We start from the raw sequence: 24,085 nt of genomic DNA on the forward strand, positions 1-24,085 counted from the left end.
GGGACAGGCTGGCAGTCGCCTCCTCCACCCTCTGTCCGCATCCGGACTACCACGGCCTCTGCAGCGCTCAGCCACAGCACGGCTTTCAGAGGGAGGGGCGCAGCAAAGCCGCCACTGGCTTGCCCACCCTTCCATTCAGCTGCTGGGCCCTAGGCGGACCTCACCCCCTAGTGGCTGCCTTGGGCCCAGGCCAGGGGCTGCCCCACTGCCTGCTCCCTCTTCACTGATGGTACTAAGGGCCTCGATGAGAGGGTGGCTGAGGCGAGTCCTTCCAGACAGTACAGACAGTGAGGCTGGCCCGAGGCTGCATTAGGCTACTAATGTATATCAAAGCTACCCAGGCCATTTGGATATTCTGAGAGCAAAATCATGATCAGAAGATTGTGGACTGTGCAGCCCACAGGGAGTGCTGAACTAAGCCTGCCTCTGCCCTGGCTCTGTCTCTAATCAAGGGAGTGGACCCTGGTCCCCTCCTTTTTCTCTCCAGGTTGAACTCCCCCAATCTGCTAGCAGTGATGTTGTCAGAAGATGGCACTTATGACCGTGTCTTCTACTCACTTGGCAAGGCAGATTTTCCAGGGCTCATTCACACCCGCAATCAATTTATGCTCCGACATATTCTGGAAGTGAAGCGGGGGGGGGGGGGGGGGGGAGGGTTGGCTACCAGGCTCCTCTCTCCCGCACCTGGGAAAGGGGTGAGGAATATCTACCCAGAGAGGAAGACTGTGTAACAGTGAACAGCCACAAAGGGCTTGCTCGATAATGTTGGTTGCTATTATCATCCTCACAAGCGGGGATCCAGGGCCTCCTAAAGTGCTTCCACTGTAAGTGTCTGAGATCTGGGCCCCTCTGTACCCAGTCCTCATTGAGCATGAAAGCTGCAGGAAATATGGGGCACCACCCCAACCAAAGACTGCTTACCATGGGGAGCGGGAGGGGAAAGGAACGCCAAAGGAAGCATTGCTCTGCTGGCCCACAGGCAGTTCCAGGGGCCCCAGGCTATGTTCTCTGCCCACCCAGCATCCAGCCCCTTTGAGGGCTTTGAGACCTTTTAATCTGGGTTGCTCACCCCCGATTCAAGTCAACATCTCCATAAACAAAGCCAAGTGCCTAAAGTAGCATGCTCATCTGCTGGCAGAAATGTAGTTCCTCAAGGCCAAAGCTGTGGGGAGTAGAAACAGAGCCCTGAGATTTGAACAGTGCAACAGGCACGTGGACTTGGGAGTTTCTGGGTCTGAGTCCTGACCCCCCACATTCTAGCTCCATAACTTCCCTGAGTGAAGTTTGTCCCTCTGTAAATGCAGGAGCTAATTCCTAGGATCTAAGGAGCTGACACATGTAAAACTCTTCCCTGGGGCCCAGGACACGTAGACGTCAGGCAAGGGTATGAATTCTGCCATTCCCATCACTGGGGGGGGGGGGGGGGGGGGATTGGCTTGGTGATCTAAGTGAGGCCCCGCTCTTCCTCCTCTCTAGCCCTGGACTCCAGGGCTGGCCACGCCAGGGTTTGCCCTCTGATTATCATGGAGCCTCATGGACTCTGGAGGCTACGGGGGATCTCTAGCTTCGCCAAGGCAACCTCTTTGCACAACATCCTTACCGATATGTTGCCACCTCCCGGCTGAGGCCAGTCTTCACCTGCACAAGCTCCTGATAGTCCCGCAACCGGTCCGCCATGGCCAAGGTGAGGGCCGCCTTCTCATCCTCCAGGCAGGTAATCACTCTCTAAAGAGAACAAAGGGCTTTTAGATCACAGGACTAGAGCTTTGCTTGGTCAAACTGAAGATACCAACAGTTCAAGACACACACACACACACACACACACACACACACACAACCACCTCTAGGCTTCTTAAAGATGAAGTCATTGTCAGGGCATTTTTATATTTTGACTTTGACTTTTAAATACAGGATTTCTTCCACATTAAAGCTTTTTTTAATTTTTTTTAAGGTTTATTTTTGAGAGAGAGAGGGAGAGTGCGCGCGAGTGAGCAGGGGAGGGGCAGAGAGAGGGGGAGACACAGAATCTGAAGAGGCTCCAGGTTCTGAGCTGTCAGCACAGAGCCCGACGCAGGACTTGAACTCACGAGGTGTGAGATCATGACCTGAGCTGAAGTTAGATGCTTCACCGACTGAGCCACCCAGACACCCCCACATGAAAGTTGTTTTGTATTGCACATGGTCGATTTTGATAGGACACTGGCTCCTCTGCTCCTACTTTCTAATAATAATGAATGCTTAGGAGTCTCTTAAAGAATCTCTGCTTAGGAAACTCAGCATATCAAACCAGTCTACGAAGATGCTATTGAAAGTAAGCCCAGACCAGAGAGCAGAGGGTTTACAATATCAAAAACAGAAGTCACTCGGATGTGAAACAGAATTTTCTCCGTACTCATGATTTCCCCAACAATAAGCCGGTACGCTGACAGAGCTCTGTGCTTCACCTAGAAAAGCTACTTTACAATCATCGGGGGAGAAAGCTACATTGAGCAGGAGGGGAGGGGAAAGGAACGCCAAGGGAAGCATTGCTCTGCTGGCCCACAGGCAGTTCCAGGGGCCCCAGGCTATGTTCTCTGCCCACCCAGCATCCAGCCCCTTTGAGGGCTTTGAGACCTTTTAATCTGGGTTGCTCACCCCCGATTCAAGTCAACATCTCCATAAACAAAGCCAAGTGCCTAAAGTAGCATGCTCATCTGCTGGCAGAAATGTAGAAATATCTTCTAGGCATAAATGTCAATTCAGAACGGGATATAAATCTTCTAACTGTACTTGTAGCACAGAGTCGTAAGCACTCTCTCTGCACATGCTCACATCATCCTCACAGCCCTTATGCTGGTTCCACTCACACCTGGTAATTACATCTATCCTTCTCTCCCCCTGGCTGGGAGACACTGACGGGCTTGGTCTGCCACGTTGGGCATCCCCCTCCTCTAGAAAAATGCCCACTCCCTCTACGTCGCACAGTACACAACTGGTGAGTTGGACTGGAAATGATCAAGATAATAGATAGTAACTCCTCAAGATGTGGTTTTAGTTGTTTTTTTTTTTTTAATGTTTATTTATTTTTGAGAGACAGAGCACAAGAAGGGAGGGGCAGAGAGAAAGAGGGAGACACAGAATCTGAAGCAGGCTCCAGGCTCTGAGCTATCAGCACAGAGCCCAATGCGGGGCTTGAACTCACAAACCGTGAGATCACGACCTGAGCTGAAGTCAGATGCTTAACCAACTGAGCTCCCCGCCCCCCCGCACCGGGCACCCCAAGTTGTGCTATTTTAAATCGACAATACCTTTTAGTTAATAAATACAATGGCTCCATCAGTGCCATTTTACAGCTTTGCATTACTCTGAATTGTAGTTTTTGCATAATATCTTATAGTTGTTCTGAGGAATACTTAACTGAGCACATATTTAAACACTGGAATGAGTCCATATACTTTAACTTCCGGTTTGTAATGGAAAACAGCATTATTTCTGAATACAGTTCACTAAACTGGCTACATTTTTGGATATTTATCTTTGTGGAATTCAAAAACTGTAACGCCAGAAGGAGAGGGGATCTATTTCCATTCCCCATGTAATCCCTCCAGCAAAGGCACCTGGTGATATGCTAAAGGTCCACAATTAATATGTAAATAAAACCAAAGAATGAACTAAGATCTCACACTGGATCTACCATTTTAAACAATGCACAATCTTCAGGAAAATAATTCTGCCTCCCAAAGAGTTCTAGCTCAGCGAATGATTGTTAGATTCTCCTGGTATATAAAGGGTGCTTAAAAACAAAAAACTGAAACTATTTAGCTTTTAAAGCAAAGAAGTAAATTTAAGAACTAGCAAGTATCCCAGAGTAGATCTCTGTTAATCTCCTGGAAAACTGGCATGTAAGTAGATAAAGACCTTCACCTAAGCAGACCATTGGCCAGTCTGGATTTAAGTGACAAGGTTGCCAGAATTTAGCCAGGATATTCCTCCATCTATAGTTAAGTCTTGGTGTTAAAATCCTCTGTTCTCCCATGTTAGAGGGAGTATAATCCCAGGTATAAGTTAGAGTTAAAACATGCTATAAACATACAGCCATTACTCCTTCCTACTACATGAAATTCAACCTAAATCTCAAAACTTGAGAATCTGTAGTAATGTATTCTTTATAGAGAACTTCAATTATTGTGAACTCGCTTAGAAAAAAAATATCACGTGCACTCGATTCTCCAACCACAAACGTCCTGAGGAGGTCAGGACCCCCCAGCCAGGCCAAAGAGGTATGCCCAAAGATTCTCTCTCTCCCCAGAGGGCACTCTAGAATGGTTCTGCACCCCCACAAAATACGAGGAAGAAAATCAAACTGTGTGTAAGTTAAAAAATATAGTTCCCACCGTATTTCCACGTGATTCAACCCTTCCTAAACTGTCAAAGGAAAATTACTTGACTTTTGGAAGCAGGAACGTTAAGACTTATTATTGGCTCCTAACAGTCTCCACAGAAATTGTAACCGATCCTATTGGTTGAAGAAAGCTTCAGACCTGGTTTCTACCTTGTCAGAGGTTTTCAAACCGTGGGCCAGGCCAGGCCAGGCCAGGCCAGACGCACTGGAGTATGAGATACAGCACGCTGATCCTAAGTAACCAAGCGAAAGCATATCCGCCTAATGTTATAAAAGCTGGGGAGAGAGGTCACCTTTTTTAGTTACTATTTAGGGAACTTTTGGATGGCATCACAACAGATGATGAAATGTAGCTCTGCATCAGGGAAAGCGTGCTGCTGACAGTGTCCAGAGAAATCGTTCTCTTACCCACAGCAAAGCCGCTCTTTGCTGAGCAAGTCACACAAACAAAATAGGAAGAGCTTGCAAATGTCACAGTCACTCAGGATCTTGAGTGTTAGAGCTGGAGGGATTTAAATACCACGATAACCTGTTTTAGACCCCAAACCTGCATGTATTCATAATAACAAGCGTTAATTGAATCCTAAGTGTTTATAGCTCTAGTCCAGACAATACCCTCAACTCCAGGCACATAATTTTATGCTACAATACCAGGTGGGTATCTAAGAGGCATCCAGAGTGAACTCTGATCTCCCACCCAGATCCGCCAAATCACCTGCCCCAACCCCCTCTAGCAAAGAGGGCTCCCTTTTTTCGGTTATTCAGGCCACGAGCACTGGCATCAACTGGGATTTCTGTCCCCCTCTTCCACTGCCATCCAATCCATCCGCAAACCCTGTCTGCTCCAACTCTGGAGGGCAGCTCCCTCTCAGCACCCCACCCCTGCCTCTGGTCCAAGCATCCAGTGCCTCCGGCCTTGATTATTACTGCAGTCTCCTAAAAAGTTTGCTCTGCTCCGACTCTTGCCCCACACGGTCTACGTTCTATACAGCAGCCAGAGCAGTTCCACTCAGACACAGTCAGACCACCACTCCCCTCTGCTCAGAGCCATCCAGTGGCTCCTCATGCAGCTCAGGGCAAAAGCCCAAGTCCTACACAGGCCACCCTCCCCTTGCTTCCTCTGCCCCAGCCAGGCCCGCCTCCTGAGCAGCTTCCACCTCAAGACCTGTGAAGTCAAGGGACTTTCTCTGGTTCACTGCTATATCCCTGGTACTTAAGAACCAAGCTTGCTTGGCACATTATGTGCTCAATAGCCCTCGGATGAATGAGTGCGTTGGATTTTATGATCCCTTTTTTACAAATGGGGAAACGGAGACACAGTTAGTGGTACAGCCAGAATTCAGGCCCAGGCAGGGTGGCTAACCCATTCCTATTCTAATCAAAAGAAAGGTCTCATTCAGTCATGTTTTGGGGACTTGGAAGCCTTTTATAGTTAGCCCCAAAGGCGAAGAGCTCAGTTTTGCAAGCAAAAAATCTCAGTCTTTATAGGGTAAGGCTGGCATAAACCACAAATGTCTTAAGTTTTTGTCCAAAGCTCCTTCCTGCAAACTGGGAGACAGGGTGTATTACTCAGGCTTTAAGTGAGTATAAAATGCTGGGGACTTGGATGTCTAGTTCAGCAAACTTCTCTCTGGCAACTCTGACGGAGAGGCCTAACAGAGAGAAGGCCTAATACGTAGGCCTTAGGGGAAAAACCACTTTTCCCAGAAAGAGAGTCCTGGCTAGCATCTCGTTCTCCTGGGCTGCACAGGAGGCCCAGAGCCAGGAAGACTCTCTGGGCGCTGAGCAGGAGCTCCTGCCTCCAGGAGGGGGAGGGGAGGGGCCCCATTAAACCACATGGAACACAAAAGCCAAATGAAACACATTTGACAGGAAAAGTATCCTAACAACAGCCAGCTGGAAGGGTCAGAAAGGATTTTAGGAGTTTCAGATTAACTGGGCACCACTGGGCTAGCCCTGAGTTAGAGAATACCGGTTAAATGTTTATCTTGGATGAGAACAAAGATGCGGCTTAGTGGTTAGTTGCTCAGATACTGGCACCTGAATAGAACCCTGGCTTAGCCACTTACAAACTAGGTGGACCTAATTCATCATCTGTGCCTCAGTTCATCATCTGTAAAATGGGGCTGATTTTAGTATCCACCTCATAAGATCAGGGTGAGGACTAAGAGTGAATTTGTGGGAAAAGCCCTGTCCCTGTGGTACCTGATGCAAAAGAAGGGCTTGATAAAGGCTAACTCTTAGTGATGAAACATGTACTACACTATATTAGCTAAATCGGGTTTTAATTGCATTTTCAGGGTCCCCAGAGCATCCATAGAATCTGAAGATATCAAGGGCTTGGGCTTAAATCACTGATACTTACTCTTTAACAAATGCCTGTATCTTTACACTTTAAAAAAAAAATACTCTAATGGTTGGTGTTGAATCTTTGGAAATGCAGTTTGAAATCTGGCTGCTTTAAGCTAACAGGGGAAAGATTCGGAATAGGGATAGGGAAGGAATGAAATCTTCACACATTGGAAGTGAAAACAATCCAAGCCCCATTGACATTCCTTGCTCTCTACTTTTAGGGCAAAGAAGTAAACTCCAACAAGAGAGGTATCACCCGGACAGATTGAGTGTGGGGTCCTAGCCCCCGCCAGGTGTGACCCCAGGGAAGGCACATCCTCGCTGGGCCCCAGTCTCTGCATGGAAGAGCGGGACAGTGATTCCAACTGTGCATCCCAAGTCCCCACTTCTGCACAGTCGGAAGAGCTCTGTTTTTATCTGCTCCTATCTGAGGCGGCACTAAGATTTATTTACGGGCAAAAGGGTCCTGGGCTAAAAAAGAACCCTGTTACCAGAGCTTCAATGTCCAGAATGGGCCAAGTGAGCTACGACTACAGTAAATGGTGAGGATTTGGCCCACACGATACACCTCAAAGAAGCAGTTTCTAAAAGTGCCAGTGCAGCCCAGGCCCTTGAGGTGGGAGCAGAGATTCCCTGAAAAGGGGCTCAGTGGACAGGAAGTTTGGCTGGCACTTCCTTTTGGTTAAAAGCTCCATGAAAGCCTACTAAGATACTTTTAACTTACACGCAACGCAGTGCATGGGGCCCCGTGGAACTAGCATCTCTGGCTGTCATCACTGGAGAGGGAAGCACTCTGGAGTCTAGAGAAAGCTCTGGAAATCAGCACACACTTCAGCTAGTCCCTATCTTTGCTCCACCTACAACCTCAGGAGAATGTTTTTGACAATTATGAGGCAGAGGCTCAACCAGACCCACATCCTAAAAGATTAAGTTCCAGGCGATTTAGGGGCATCTGGGTGGCTCAGTCAGTTAAGCAGCCGACTTCGGCTCAGGATCAGGTCATGATCTCATGGTTTGTGAGTTCAAGCTCCAGCTCAGACTCTCTGCTGTCAACGTGGAGCCTGTTTTGGATCCTCTGTCTCCTTCTCCTTCTGACCCTCCCCAGCCAGCTCTCTCTCAAAAATAAATAAACATTTTTAAAAATACTATAAATTCCAAACAATTTAGTACTGTATTGCTTTACAGGATTTCCCATCTAGGCTCCAGCTCTTTGAATACTGAAACCCACCGCAGTGCTGAGGACCTAGGAGCGAGCAGCCAATAGATATTTGCTGACTGTGGACACCTGTCACATCACCATGGTCCTCTATGCCACAACCATCATGTTTCATTTACTTTTAACTTTAAAAAAAGGGGGGCACAAAATCACTCTACCCAAATCTTCAACCCCAAATTATCCCCTTAAAATATTTCTGAATTTCTGAGGATGTTATTGTCAACTGCCATCCTGAGAACTAAGGATAATACGATTTGGGAGTATTTTCAATTCTGGCCTAGACGAGGCAGGACCAGGGCCAACCCCAGTGCTGGACTGGATGGACACACAATAATCAGTCACAGGTGTCACCCGATCAGTGTCAGAGGTTTGGGCTTTGCCTCTCCGAAATAGTAACTGTTTATATTACCCTGCACTTGTAATAACATCCTGCCACAGGGACCAGCACGTTTCCACAACCCTTACACTACCCAGCGATCTGATGGCCCGCTTGTGCTGTGGGAAAAACATCTCTGATTTAAGCTCCTTTCTGCATGGAGGTTCCTGCCCCTCCCAAGAACAAACAGGGCGAGTGGCCCAGAGAGCCAAACCAGCTGCCTCCTCCAGGGAAATCACTCTGGCAAAACAGAAGCCGTTTTAGGAACAATTTAAGTTTTCCCCCAAGGGTGCCCTACGGCTAAGGGGCTGTCATTTTGAATGGCGCCCGGTAAGGGCTTGACTGTGACTAAGAAACCTCCCGGCGCTGAGACCTATCCGAGAAGGAATGAGCTGTCACCTCTGCGACCACTTGTGGAAGTCAGAGGGAGGGGTTTCTTGGCTCACTTTTGTGTAAATCAGGTGCACGAAGCACAGGAAATCGAAAGAGAACCTGGAGCTGACTGGGTCTTTTGTCGGGATGCCCCCTCTCATGTCAAGAGCTAGAGAAACTGACAACCTATCTAGACGGCACGGACGGCCCCGCCACATTAGCGCTAGCCGGCTGTCCCACACACCGCGCTCCTCTCCTGCGGCTGGTGAGACGCCGGGACCCCTGAGGTCCCCCTTCCGCGCCCAGCTCCCGGGGCCGTTCGGGCACCTCCGGACCGGCCCCACCCGTCGGCGACGCCACGCCCAGGGCGCACGCAGCGGGTCCGGGGAGCCCCGCCGCTCCCCTCCCTCACCACCCACAGAGTCCGGGGTGGGGCGGTCCCGGCGCACGGACCTGCCGCTCCTCCGCCTGCAGCTCGTACGCCTCCCGCAGCCGCAGCAGCTCTTGCTCCAGCAGCGCGCGCAGCTGCTCCAACTCGAGCGCCTCGCGCCGCAGCGCCTCCGCCTCCTGCGCGCACTGCCGCGTCTCCTCCTCGGCCTCGCGCCGGCTCTCCTGGCCGCGCCGCAGCGCCTCTTCCAGCTCGCGCACCTCGTCCTCGTACAGCTGCACGGTCTCCCGCCACGACTCGGCCACCAGCAGCGCGTAGCTGTCGTGCACCTCCCGCAGGCGCGGCGGGGACGCGGCGGGGCCGGCGGCGCGGGCTCGGTAGCTCATGGTCAGGCGGGCGGCGCGCTCGCGCAGCTCCCGCACGTCGCGCTCGTGGGCCGCTTCCAGGCCCCGGCGCTCGGCCTGCAGCCGGCCCAGCAGCGCCTCGAGGGCGGCGCGCGCGCCCAGAGCCTCCTGCAGCTCGCGCCGCTGCGCGCCCAGCTCGGCGTCCAGGCGGCCGCGGGCGGCGCGCTCCTCCTCGCCCAGCCGCTGCAGCTCCCACAGCTCGCGCCGCAGCGCGTCGCGCTCGCCCTCGGCCAGAGTCGTGGCCCAGCTCAGCTCGTCCAGCTGCTGCCGCAAGCCGCGCGCCTCCTCGGCGAAGCGGGCCTGACCCTCGGCCCACAGGCCCTCCTGCCCGAGCCGGCCGCGCAGCTCCTCCTCCAGGAGCAGGTTTTCGCGCTCCAGCTCCCGCACGCGGCACACATAGTCGTAGAGCCGGGCGTTGAGCTCTTGCAGCTCGGCCTTCTCGGGGCCCGTGTGAAGCCGCCAAGACAGCATCTTGCTGGGCGTACGGGGCTCTGCCGGCCGGTTCCCTCCTGCCCTGGTCTTGTCCCCTCCTCCGCGCCTCTCCGGCCCCGCCGCTGCCCGGGAGGCCCGCAGACTGGGGCCGGAGCCGGCGCGCCCGGGCACTTAGCGGACGGGGCGGGCGGGAGCGGGCCGGACCACGGCCACCAGCCAATCAGAGCGCGGCCCGGCGAGACCACTGCGGCCAGATGGCGCCCCCTGCCGGAATAACAGCGGCGCCACGCGGCCGCCCGGCCCAGGGACCGGGTGGCCAGGAGTCTTCGTCGTCCACAGTCACTTAAAAGCGGGAGGTGGCTCGCTCGCCGGGCAGGAATCGGAGAAGGGATGGCGGAGAGAGGTCCCTTTCGCTGCCCCGACACGCGCACCTAGGGCACCCGAGGGTCCTGGAGTCCATGGAAGGATATAGAAGTCTCCACTAAGTGAGATAGAACTGGTCGCTTATAGGAGACTTCTCATCCCCAGTACTGGAAATCAGAGCCTTTCTATTTTTCTATGTTAAAAAAAAAAAAAAAAAAAAAACATTATTTTAAAACATTTAATAAAATTTAAATATAATAAAATAAATTTAATAAAAATTAAATATACCAAAATTTAAAACATATACCTCTATAAATCTAATATATGCACATTTACTTACACATACATAGATGTGCATTAAATATTCTATTTTAACTTGAACATAAATGCATATTCATTTGCCAGTGTTTCGATGTACATACAGCCAAAACTTTTCATTTGATATGGGCTGACTAGAGTTTCACATTCTCCTTATACAAATTACCCATAAAGGACATAGTCTCCGCTTTCCGATATCATTTTCATTCTTTTGGAGTGAGAACTTAAAGAGATTTTGAAGTTCTCCGAGTGCAGAATTTTCCTAGACACTTCCTATCTTCCCAAACTTTATACAGTTGTCACCGCTACGCCTAATGTGACAGCTGCCTTTTTTCTAACATCGCACCTCAATTTAATTGTCACCGAAACCACAGCTCTCTTTTGCACACTTGTGTGTCATTAGCTTTCATGACACTTATTCAAGTTACAAACGACAATAGCCAGTACCAGTGGTTTTGAGGGGCACGGGAACAAACACAGCTGGCCTTTGGTTGGAGTAGCCCTCGACTGGTGGGGACAGAAGTGCTTAGGGGAGGCCTGGAGAGTCATCCACTGGCTGGATATATTTTGCAGATGACATGGAAAGGTGGGTTAGTCAGCACATTGGTCCAGGGACAGTCCCTTGAGACACCTTCCAGGGCTCTCCTTGTGACAGGCATGAGTCTCCACAAATGGGGCTGAAGTGGCTCTTTGCTTTTCTGGAGCACCCATATCACAGACCCCCTCCCCCAGGTAGAAGTGAATATCTTTCAATTCAGAATCCCCCCCCCCCCCCCCCCCCGCTTTCTGCCAAGGCTAAGTTGAGGGAGAAGGGAGGGCCAAGACATGGGGCAGGGACTCTGGACCCATGCTATCATTGTTCGTCCTTCTCTCTTTCACCCAGGTGCACATCACACTTCTCCTTTGCTTGTCAGGCCACACAGCTGCTATGATGTCATTGCCCAGACCTGTCTGGGGATCTCATCAGTATGAGCATCTTTCCTGGACCACACTGGGACACGAGGGCACTGCGGGGTGGCTCGCACAGTTGCCTGAACTCAGCAGACAGCCATATATTTTCAATTCTTCAACTTGCCAGGATACCAGGGGTTCTGCTGGCCCACCTCTCCTGGCCAGGCAGGGTAGGAGACCTTCTCAGGGACTGGTGGGCCTTGATGTTTTGCTCTTTACTCATTAGGTTTTCCTTGCCCCGATGCCCTTCAGGGTCTTACATTTTGAAAGTCAAAACTTTCTCCCTACTTCTGCTCTAAATCCTGTCCTTGAGAAATGGCTGCTATTGGGTACAGGAGCCCAGTTTGGGAAGGAGTCATAGGGCACCAGGAAATAGCAAGAGAAAAGAAAAAGTACCACTGGTTAATCTCTCAAAATAATGTCCTGATGCATCACACTTAATTCTCACAAAACTGTAGCTCAGAGAAGTTGAGAGACTTGCCTGAGGACACACAGTTCCTAAATTTGGGAACGGAAGTATCAGAAGTTGTGACCACAGGAGCAGACCTGAGCAGGCAGGGTCCAGCCAGGAAACAGAGGAGCATATTCAAAGGGAAGGGAGTGGCTAATGAGATGTAATGAGACTACAAAGGGGTGGATGGGATGCAGAAGTATCAGAATTAGCAAGAGCTAGAAGCCAAGAAGCCCTTAGCGCCCAAGGGACAGAAGGAGGGGAAAGTGTTGGCTGAGCCTGGAGGAGCCTGGAGCTCCGGAAGGGGGCCCCCTAGAGGAGCAGGAGCTGAATGCATCCCAGGAGGGAGCAGGTGAAGAAAAACCCAAACCTCTCTTCCTGCGTTCCCATTTCCTGCTGGTGCCTCCCATTGCGGAACCTGGAGTCACTGGGGCTTGGCAGTGGTGTGCTGGGGACAGCTCCTACCCGCTTGTGAGAGCCAATTGTTAAATTTTCAGGAATTTTGTGAGCCAGTTGCTAAACACAGCCATTGTGAAAAATAAAATTCTGGGGCGCCTGAGTGGCCCAGTTGGTTGAGCGCTGGACTCTTGATCCTGGCTCAGGTCATGATCTGGGCAGTTTGTGAGTTTGAGCCCCGCATGGAGCTGTGCACTGATGGCGTGGAGCCTGCTTAGGATTCTGTCTCTCCCTCTCTCTGCCCTCCCTCGCTTGCTCTCTCTCTCTCTCAATAAACAAGCGAACAAACTTTAAAAAAGAAAAGAAAAAAACAAAATTCTAGTTCCCAGAGCGCCTTCAAGGAGAACGGGAATTTTCCCAGACTCCCGATAGGGGGCGCTGCGTGAGGACGGAGAACTCAGAAAGCGGCTCCAGGACCCCTTCAGGCAAAGGTCCCCTCCTCCAGTCTCCGTGAGAGGTGCTGTGGACGAGAAGCAGAGCGCAGAGTTTCATGGAGAGCCTTAGAAACAGGGGGGGCTTGCATAGGGCTTGGGGAATGGGAACAGCAGGTCTTTTCTCTACTTGGAGGTCATGGAACAGCATGCCCCAGGACCCATGGGCCTCCCAAGCTTGGGGGGACAATTGGGGAAGGGACATTAATGAATTTCCCTCAAATGGTTCGTCCCACCCCCACTCCATTGCTTGAGGGGAGGCAGAAAGCCAAAACAAATCTTTTCATGGCACGTTTTATTTTTTTAAGTTTTTTTTTTAAGTTTCTTTATTTTATTTTGAGAGAGAGAAAGTGACCTGGCAAGAGTAGGGGAGGGGCAGAGAGACAGACGGAGAGAGAGAATCCCAAGCAGGCTCTACGCTGGCAAGGCTTGAACCCATGAATGTGAGATCATGACCTGAGCCGAAACCAAGAGTGGGACCCTTAACCAACTGAGCCACCGAGGTGCCCTTTCCTGGCAAGTTTTAAAGGCTTGAAGAAGACACCTGACTAGGTAAAAACCAGGGAGGAAATCCTGAGATGGAAGAGGAGGATGCTGAGGAAAGTTGGGGTTCCCAGGGGACAAGAAAAGATCCCTTAAGGCGAGGATGGGGAGGAGAGATGGAGGGGAGTCAGGAAAGCACAGTAATTTCTAGAGAGCTTCTACAGAGGGGAGCCTTGTACCCCTTCTGGGCAGCGTCCCAGGGAGACAGCAAAACCCCAGCTATATTGTGAGCTCCAAGAGCAGGGGCCTTGTGCCCAACTCCCCAGGTGCACCCTTGCTGGGGATGGCAGGCCTGAGGGGACAGGCAGCAGCCATGACCCGGAAAGCCTTTCACAGGAGCCCACCCCCCACGTGAGTGAGGCCAGGAGCCAGAGCACCACCCGGAAGTGGCAGAGGACCTGAGGGAGCCATTGAGACAGAGAAGGGATGACTCCAGCAGAGCCCCCACCAGCTTGAAGACGCCTTTTGTAAACATTAGAAGAAGATAGATGAGGGGCGCCTGGGCGGCTAAGTTGGTTAAGCATCTGACCTCAGCTCAGTTCGTGATCTCATGGTTCATGAGTTCGAGCCCCATGTTGGGCTGTGTGCTGACAGCTCAGATCCTGGATCCTGCTTTGGATTCTGTGTTTCCCTCTCTCTCTACCCCTTCGCCACTCACACTCTGTGTCTCTGTCTCCCAAAAATGAATAAATGTTTTTAAATTTTTTTAATAAAAAAGAAAAAAGATGAAAAAGCCAGAGGTACATGGCCTGGCCAGTTGGTAGTTCCTCGGTGCAAAGAAAAAGGTATCCCTTTCTCAGGATGGAAGTGGTCCTGCACCTACACCCACAGCCCAGCAAGCACACCACAGGCTGGATTTCAATCCTACTTATCCCACCACCCAGGTATGTTTATGCAGTGGACAACCTGCTCAACTGTCCATGGTGGCCCACTGTCCCAGCCTCTGCCTATGTGGATGAAGACCAAAGGCTCTATGGGATGGAGTGGAAAGCTGGTGGCTGCCAGCACAGACAGGTGACACAAGGTCAGACAGCCCCCACCTCAGTGCCTTGGCATTGTATAAGTCCTCAACAATTCTAGTGTGGCCCCAAGGAAGGATAGAACCTTGAACTGATAGAGATTGAGTTTTCATCACCCCAACGGAAATTGGAGCCCTAAATAGAAATCAGGTTGTGGTCTTTAAAAAAAGCAAATCTGTTGTTATTTCCTGCACACCCAAGTCTGGTCTGGGAGGCATACCAGCCCCCTGCAGGTCTGGCTAGGTAGCAAATGAACCACATGGGGCAAGGGAAATGCAGTGGATCTGAGCTGGGCACAGTGGTATAGACTAGACAGAGCTGCTTCGCGTCATGGCCCTTACTATCAGCACGACCTTGGGCACAACCACCTCTCTGAGCCCATTTGCTTATCCAGGTAACAATGCAGACAAAATAACACATGGAGAGCCTCCGGGTTGGACAAGCACAGCCCTTACCATATGCCAGGTATGGTTCTGAGGGCTTTATGCAGATTAACTCACATCATCAGCACAGCAACCTATGAAGTAGGTACGAGCAACTCTATTCTAATGATGAAGACACTGAGCCACAGAGCATTCAACTTCCCCAAAGCCACGCAAGTAAAAAGTAGCAGGATTAGAGCCCTCCCTACTCCTCCTACCCAACCCCCTAGACTGCCTCTTATACTGTGTGAAGCTTGTCTCACTCTGCCTGGTGCACACCCAGAAAATATGGGTCATCCTCCTGGGTCATCCTCATTGGTCATCCCCATTCCAGGAATCACACAGAAGTTTCTGTGTCAGGAAGGCCAGGGAGACATGCCCAGGACCCAGAGGGTCAAGGCAGATGACAGCTCAGCAGAGTCCACAGCTGAATGGGGCTAAGGGGCAGGTGAGCACGCATGGATTATCCTTGAACCTTCCAGACTCCGTCTCTTCATTTGGATGGTGAGGATAACTCCTCTCTCACAGGACTGCTACAAGGACTAAATAAGAGCATATAAAGTCATTCAGGACACAGCGTCTTTATGCCCTACTTCACTTAGAAAAAACTATTTGACAGGGAGCCTGGGTGGCTCAGTTGGTTGAGTGTCCGACTTCGGCTCAGGTCATGATCTCGGGGTCTGTGAGTTCGAGCCCTGCATCAGGCTCTGTGCTGACAGCTCAGAGCCTGGAGCCTGCTTCAGATTCTGTGTCTCCTTCTCTCTCTGCCTCTCCCCGCTCATGCTCTGTCTCTCTCTCTGTCAAAAATAAATAAGCATTTTAAAAAATTAAAAAAATAAAACTATTTGAATCCAGCCGCTCCTCTTGGAGCCCAGAGTGTTCCCCACTCTGTCTCGGCTCTCTGGCTATTTCAAGAAGGCTGATTATTTGTTTCTCACTGTTTCATAGGAGCACAGCAGGTGTTTATTGGGCTATAGGCTGCCTTTTTAAAAGATGCAAAAATAGCATTTGGCATATGAAAAAAATGTGCAGTAACTTAACCTGCATCACCTCCCTCTCTTAATTTGGAAAGTCATGTCATTTACACTACAAATGAACTTGGGAAGGGCCCCACATGGCAGCGAGACCTCCCCTGGTTAATCTTCCCAAGAGAAACAAGACTCATATTTCATCCTAAGAACTAAAAAAAGAAGTATCTCCCATCAAAGAGGAACAGCACGTTTGCTATTACTGCCCTTAAAAACACATTTTCCACGGAGTTCATTAGTGGTGGCCAAGATCAGATTATTCAGAAGCTAGTTATGGAGCCCCTTTTCTGTGTTGGAGGCCGGGCTGGGCCCAGGGGACACTTTGCAGAGGGAGACACAGCCTGTTTCCTCATGGACTCGGGGTCTGGAGAGTGCAGAGGCTTTGGGAAGGCTGCTGTCTTTCCTCAGTGCCCCTGCGTATGCCTCCTGTCCTTGTTGGCAACAACCAATCACTCAGCAAGACTTCTCTTTGTCTCCAATCCAGTCTTGTGGCTTTAAATACCAACAACATGTCAATGACCCTCAAATGTATGACTCCATCCCAGATTGTTCTTCTGAGCCTGTTGTGTCTTGATTCAGGCCTCTGTTTATGACATGACCACCATATGTCCCTACTCTAACAGGAGAGCCATGAGGGTGCTTTGGGTCCCTGAATATCAATGGTAATTTGGAGCTGGGTACTCAACCACTTTGGAAAGAAGTGGTGTTCCCCTTTCTCCAGTACGAACGGCTGTCATCCCTTGGGGGGAGACCCAATGGAACACAACTGTATTTGGTTGCCATGGAATTTGCTAGGTACATTCTTCACTGGATGGGTTCTGGGTCTGAGAACTGACTCAGGCCTGGAAATTAGGCCATGACTTATCATAAGAAGATTGGGTGATGACTTAGTGTAGGGGTGGTTTTGATTAGGTATTTATTAGTGATGTTCTTGTCAGCAGCCCCATTTATCTTTCCCCTAGGAACACTGTGTTCTATGAATCATCTCTGTAGATCCCTTAGGTCATCTCCCCTACCCCAGCTTGCCATTCCAACATTGCGGCTCACTATGTAATTGTACTCAACATGCTTCTGAAACTTACAAGGCTGCCACCTGCCCTCCGCTCGGCCTGTATCCACGGTATGTCAGTGGTGCCTGGATTAGCACTAGCAGCATCACCTAGGAACTTTCTAGAAATGTACATTCTCTAGCCCCAAACCCAGACATCCTGACTCAAATTCTCTGTATTCTGACAAGCCCTCCGGTTCGTTTTAATGCATGGTAAAGGTTGAGCACTACTGCTCATCCCCACCAGAGAAACCAGTTCTAAATCCTCTCCTAATGTTTGTCCATCCTTCTACAGAAGACAGCCAATGATGCCTTGTCCCTCACCCATGTGTGCTTTGTCACTTTGGTAGATGGAATGTGTGGGGAAATAAATTCAAGATTTCTTTTACTTACATAAATCGGTTAGAAAAAAGCTTAGGACTGAAAGCCACCACCACGGGGCAAAAACGCCCAAGGTTAGTTAGCAAGATATTGTAACGGGATCATGAGAAACTTGTTATATCACCTGCAGGAAATTACTTTTCATCTGGCACCAATGTACCATGATCACAAACACCACTTGCCCCCCAGAGCCTTTGCTTCTTACTCACACAAGTTAATGATTACTATCTGATTGTCTTCTTCACATTCACCACATGTATAAGATCTTGTTTTCTTCATGTTCACCACGTGTGTAAGATCTTGAGTGCTTAATAAATACAGAGACGAAACCCGTGCTCGGGACTCTTGTCTCCTCCCAGACATTAGCCTCTCTCATATTCAATTCTGCATCCACTTTCTTGCTGGACAAGAGAGAACTCCAGATTCATAGTCTGGGACAGGAATGTCCACATGGCCTCCAAGTAACGTGGCCAGTCTGGTGAGTTTCTAGTGTAAGCCCACTTTTGCTATTTTGTTCCCTTCCCCCAAGCTGCCCCCATCCTCCTGACATCTCTACTTTATTTAATGTGGGCCAGCCCAGCAGCATACTGGCACAGTCACCCAGGGCTCTTGCCACAGGAGAGTGCCCCTACACCAATAGACTTCCCCTGACCCAGCTTTCCAGCTGGTCCTGACCCAGCACCCAGCTTGTCCCTGCTGGCAGCCAGGACCTGTAACACCTTTGGGGTAGAACTCCTCACCTTCCTATGCAGGCCCATCAGGTTTGCTCAGATTTCTCCCTAGTATAGATCTGGGGGCCAAGAAGAAGGTGGCGGTCAACCCTAAAGAGCAAGCATTGTTCTGGCAGGCACCTGCCTCATATGTGCCCTCTGCATCGTCTTCTTACAGGAGGCAAGAGGGGGCTCTATATTCCAGCAGTGGGAATGGGTCACTTCTGCAGGTGTGGGGTAAGGTGGAGGCCCAAGCTTCTTACCTGCAGTACCCAGGTACCCCCATCCCAAAGCTCTGAGTCCCACTCCTTCCCCATCAGGGCCTCATCTTCCATTCTATCTGCCTTCTGCCTGCAGGAGAGCAACGAACTAGGTGCTCTAACCCTCACACTTTACTTTATTTATTTTTTTTGTTTAATTATTATTATTTTTTTAAATATGGAACGCTTCACGAATTTGCATGTCATCCTTGCGCAGGGGCCATACTAATCTTCTCTGTATCGTTCCAATTTTAGTATATGTGCTGCCAAAGCGAGCACACACTTTACTTTAAATCATTGAGCAGTAGTGATTGCTCAGTGGCCATCACTGAAATGGCAATACTCAGATGGACTTTTTCTCTCTTATTCACTCAGTGGCACTTAGCAAATCACTGGTTTCCAGTCTTTCTAGTTACCATTTTCTCCAGACCTCTCCCAAAAGCCTCCCTTCTGCCTGTACCCTGTCCCAGTTCATTAAGGTCTTAGGAATCATACCCTGACAGCATGCCAGGAACTATCAATACTTCTACCTACTAGCAGAGAACAATCCAAAAATGATGTTAAGAAAACAATTCCAGGGGTGACAGGGTGGCTCAGTCGGTTAAGTGTTTGACTCTTGGTTTCAGCACAAGTTATGATCTCAGGGTTTATAAGATTGAGCACTGCATCAAGCCCTGTGCTGACATTGTGGGACCTGCTTGGGATTCTCTCTCTCCCTCTCTCTCTGCCCCTGCTCTGCTCATATACTCTAAATAAATAAATAAATGAATAAATAAATAACACTTCCATTTCCAATGACACACACAAAGAAACTTAGGGATAAAGTTAACTAAAGAATGTAAAGCTTGAACCCTGGAAATTGCCAAATGTTATTGAAGTAAGTTAAAGAAGACTTAAGTAAATGGAAAGACATCCCATGTTCATGGATTGGAAGATTTCATATTGTTAAAATGCCAAAACACACACACACACACACACACACACACACACCCCATGTGTACATACATACCTATATTATTTTTCTATCTATCATCTAGCTAGCTAGCTAGCTATCCAGAAACATGAGTGCATACTGATGCTTCCAATTCCAACCCACATGGCTCATTATAGCCTTCCTGCCCTCTTTGCTTATTTGTAACTTCCTCCTCTGACAGTGAGAAGCCTAGCTCTCTCTCATTATCTACAATATATTAACCTATTTGTTCAACCCTAGTGTACATGTAGTTTCTATGCAGTCTCTTTAAAACCTAAGTCAGATTACTCCTCTGCTCAAAATCCTCCCATACCTCCTCATTTCACTCAGACTAAATCCAAAATTCTTGACCTCCTATGGCCCAAGGCCTTACAAGACATAGATCGCTAATACATATTGATCTGCTCTCCCTTGTGCTTTTGCTCTAGATACTTCGGCTTCCTTACTGCATCCCAGAAGCTGAGGTACTAGAAGGGGGTTTGACTGAAAAGAGGGAAATAAGAGAACTTCTCAGGGGTAGCAGAACTATTTCCTGCTTTGACTTTGGTGGTGGTAACACCACTGCATACGTTTGTCAAAATTCCTTGAACTACATACTTAAAATGAAAACCTCTTATTGTATATCAAGTACACCTCAATAAAGTTGATTTAAAAAAAATTTAGTGTTTATTTTTTGAGAGAGAAAGAGAGAGAGTGAGTGAAGGAAGGGGCAGAGAGAGTGGGAGACACAGAATCGGAAGCAGGCTCCAGGCTCCGAGCTGTCAGCACAGAGCCTGACACAGGACTCGAACTCATGAACTGTGAAATCATTATCTGGGCTAAAGTCAGAAGCTTAACTGGCTGAGCCATCCAGGTGCTCCAATAAAGTTGATTTTTTTAAAAAAGACACTTATATGGAGCATTATCATTCATTTGAAATGTCAGTTATATGTTTCTAAAATATTTTTAAATAAACATAGAACTGGTAAGATTTTCCATGCTTGCATCCACTTCTGCCTTTTCACCATGATATGTTTTCTGTAGTGAACTCTGTTGGGTTTTAGCAGAGAATCCAACATGATTGGTTGGAGTTGGCCTTCTCTCTCTTCTCACAGTGAGCAAGGAATGTTTATTCCTTTTCCCTATGATATTTAAACTTTTTTCAATGTTGGTTTGGGTCTACAAATTTAATATTATGATTCATTAATGAGGTCTTACAATAACTTCAAAACTCCTCATCTAAATGATGCCATCTACAATTTTAATCAATATTGACCTGGCAGCTGTCAACATCTGTGGGTTTTCTAAATGCGATGGCTAATGGGTCAGGTATGAAACATTCTGTAATTGACCTCTTCTACTCATCCCTTTGCCCCCACTTTTCTGAAGGTTCCTGGCCTGTCCCAGGAAAATGCAGCCCGAAACCTTAGCCCATACTTCTAACCTCTTAGCACCTGCTCAGGAATAAATCTCAAAGACCAACTCACGGGCAGGTAAATCAGTGGGCAAAGGTGATTCTCCAAAATGAACAGACATTGACTCACCAACTGGACTTAAAATTTTCTCCGCTGATTTTAGGGACTGTTTGACGACATAGACAGCCATGGTCAGGCAGCTGCTTTAATTTCTTGATCAGAGTATGAGCTCCACCAGTAAAAACAGCAATGGCAGCTAAAAACAGCAACGGCAGCTAAGGCAAGTGGCACTCTCAGAAAAGCCACCAGAGTCCTCCTTCCAGACAGCCCCAAATTCTAGTCATCCGTAGCCAAGAAAGTGATTCAGAGCTTGGGCCTGTGACTAATAGCCTCATAGAGGTAGGTTTAAGGACATCAGAATCAAATCATGGACTCTCCGTCCAGCCCCATCCCATTTGTCCCTGTTGGTCTAAATCCATCCATACTTCCAGGCCCAACTCAACGTCACCATTTCCACAAATCCTTCACCAATGGTGCCTGTGACTACAGGTCTTCCTTTGAACTCTAGGGTCTTCAGTTGTAACCCCGAGGAAATGTTCTCCATTCTCCTGGGTAATCTCATTCAGTGTATTCTGTTCCTTACCACTTCTCTGACCTCATGGGCAGGGATTGTGATTATATTCTTCACCCTAAATCTCCACACCTTGTTTCTGATAATCTCTGAATAAGTAAGATGAGTAGTTGCTAAATTGAAATGTCCTAAAATATGGGAAGTTCAGGTTCAAGTCCTGGTTTGGGTATTCAACAATGGTATGGTCTTGGCCAACTCACTCCATGTCTCTGGGTTGCAGCTTCCTTGGCTGTAACTGACAGAACTAGACTATGTTATCTCAAAGGTTCTGTGGTATCCAGCCCCCACAATGGCTCCCAGTGATCCTACTTTCTGTTATTCAGTCCTTCATTGTTCTAAGGAGAGTGGGCATCACACTTGAGTTTGGGTTATAAAAGGTACTGGCTTTACTCTTTGTCACTCTTTCTCTCCTTTGGATCACCTACTCTGGGAATGGTCAAATGCCATGTCATGAGGCCTAGGAAACAGCCTTCAAGAAATGAAGGACTGCCAACAGAATAGGAGTGAGCTTGGAAATGGATTTGCCAGTCCCAGTCAATCCTTAAGATGACAGTAGCCTGTTCCACAGCTTGACTGCAGCCCCATGAAAGAACCCAACCCAGAACAACCCCACTAAGCCACTCTCCTGGACTCCTGAGCCTCAAAAACTGGGAGATAAGAAATATTTGTTGATTTGAGATCATCTGTTACACAGCAAGAGACAACAAATATGAACTGTTTCAGGCTCTAAAACCCCGTAAGCCTAAAGTCGGTGTTTTGAAGTATAGCTATTACATTCAGGAAAAAGCCTGATTTATAATAATTGTCAATCTTTCCCCTCCCACCCCAGCCAGAATTCATAAAGAGAGAATACAAAACATGTCAAAATATATTTTCAAGGAACAATATTTATTTTATCTATGTCTCTAAGAGTTCCCAAAGCTATGTTGATTTTGCTTCACCGACTCCTTTATTTCACAGATGAGGGTGAAAATACAGATAAATTAGGTGATGGCAATAATGCAAATGTTCTTCATTTTTGCAATATTTGCATTTCTTCTGTGGTGAATAAAAACAAGGTACAGGCTTTGCCTTGTTTCTCTCCGGGTTAATCTTGAGAAATCTGTCTTGAGCAGTGGTATTGCTTATGCACGTCTAGCTGGGTGGCCACGAGCCCGGGAAAATCCCAGGGCAGCCCAGGAAAAAGCACAGTGTATGAAGTCACCTCCAGAAAAATAGCTGAAGGCTGGAGAGGGACAGCTTGGCGAAGGGGCTACCATGTCAGTCTGGATTAAGAAAAGACTTTTGAGGGGCACCTGGCTGGGTCAGTCAGTAGAGCGTACAACTCTTGATCTTGGGGTTATAAGTTTGAGAGATCTACATTGGGTATAGAAATTACTTAAAAAATAAAATAAAAACCTTAAAAAAATAGAAAAGAAAAGCGTTTTGACATTGCAAAAAGTGATAAGTAAGACTGAAAAAAAACCCAAATATCATATGATTTTACTTATATGTGAAATCTAAAAGACAAACAAACAAATAGAAACAGACTCATGAATACAAAGAACAAACTGGTAGTTGCCGGGGGGGGGGGGGGTGGAAGGATGAGCAAAATGGGTAAAGGAGATTAAGAGGTACAAACTTCCAGTTATGAAATAAATAAGTCAGGGCACCTGGGTGACTCAGTCAGTTGAGATTCTGTCTCTTGATCTCAGATCAGGTCTTGATCTCAGGGTCGTGAGTTCAAGTTCCACATTGGCTCTGTGCTGGGCATGAAGCTTACTTAAAAAATAATATAAGATAAAATATGTAAGTCATAGAGATGGAAAGTACAGCGTGAGGAATACAGTCTATAATAGTGTAATAATGTGTGGTGACAGATGGTAACTGCACTTACCTTGGTGAGCATTGTGTTACACAATAGAATTGTCAAATCACTGGGGTGCCTGGATGGCTCAGTCAGTTGAGTGTCCGACTTCCAATCAGGTCATGATCTCACGGTTTGCGAGCTCAAGCCTCGTGTCGGGCTCTGTGCTGACAGCTCAGAGCCTGGAGCCTGCTTTGGATTCTGTGTCTCCCTCTCTCCCTGCCCTTCCCCCACTTATGCTCTATCTCTCTCTGTCTCAAAAATAAATACACATTTTAAAAAATTTAAAAAAAAAGAATTGCCAAATCACTGTGTCATATACCCAGAACTAATACATCGTATTGTAGAGCAACTATACTTCAATTTTTAAAAATTAATGAGAAAAAAAAAAAACAATAAATGGCAAGAAGTGATTTTCTGTTTAAAATGAGCCCACAGTCCCATGAGAAACAGGGGGGCAGGGTTGGCAGGAAATTAACAGCATGGTCAGTAAAGGAGGTGCGTGTCTCCCCTGGCTGTGGACATGAGCAGGAGTAGTTCCCCAAGTGAAAGCAAACAGCTGATGGCTTTAGGAATCTGGGTGGGAAAGAAGTGAAGTAATGTTTGGAGGAGTGGAAAAGGGGGCTAAGAGACAAGGGAGAACGTCTGAAACTAGTAAATCACATCAGGAGGTCTATTTGACTCATTCACATATGCCTGGATTGGACACCTCCTGAAGGACGTCAGCAGTCTATTGAAAGGACGGAAGTGAATGTGAAAAGGAAATTAGGAAATGAGGCATGGAGGGTTGGGGGATGAGTCTGGAGGATTAAAAGTGTATTCCTCTGAAAGCATCTGCTTCATCGAACAGGGTGCTATTGCAATATTTTCTTATATAAGTAATACTGATAATTAGAGAAGCCTCATCAGGTTTTGGTATTTCTACTGAATAAAGGAGGA

General features: G+C 48.2%; 1 protein-coding gene and 1 non-coding gene across 2 annotated transcripts in view; both read right to left on the reverse strand.

Annotated features, from left to right (window-relative positions):
* The window catches only part of SYNM (synemin), a 28,633-nt gene extending 18,566 nt beyond the window's left edge, over positions 1-10,067 (reverse strand). Inside the window, 2 exon segments of the mRNA XM_086711430.1 lie at positions 1,601-1,725; positions 9,151-10,067. Of these exon segments, the coding sequence (XP_086567556.1) occupies positions 1,601-1,725; positions 9,151-9,960 (935 nt within the window). The 5' untranslated portion in view covers positions 9,961-10,067.
* Positions 10,068-18,474: 8,407 nt separating this feature from the next.
* Positions 18,475-18,581, reverse strand: LOC112856532 (U6 spliceosomal RNA). Its single transcript, XR_003223106.2, has one exon. It is a non-coding gene; the product is annotated as a U6 spliceosomal RNA (small nuclear RNA).
* Between the last annotated feature and the right edge of the window lie 5,504 nt (positions 18,582-24,085).

Source organism: Puma concolor, chromosome B3, assembly GCF_028749965.1.
Source record: "Puma concolor isolate L17-30 chromosome B3, mPumCon1.1.hap2, whole genome shotgun sequence".
NCBI classification, from domain to species: domain Eukaryota; kingdom Metazoa; phylum Chordata; class Mammalia; order Carnivora; family Felidae; genus Puma; species Puma concolor.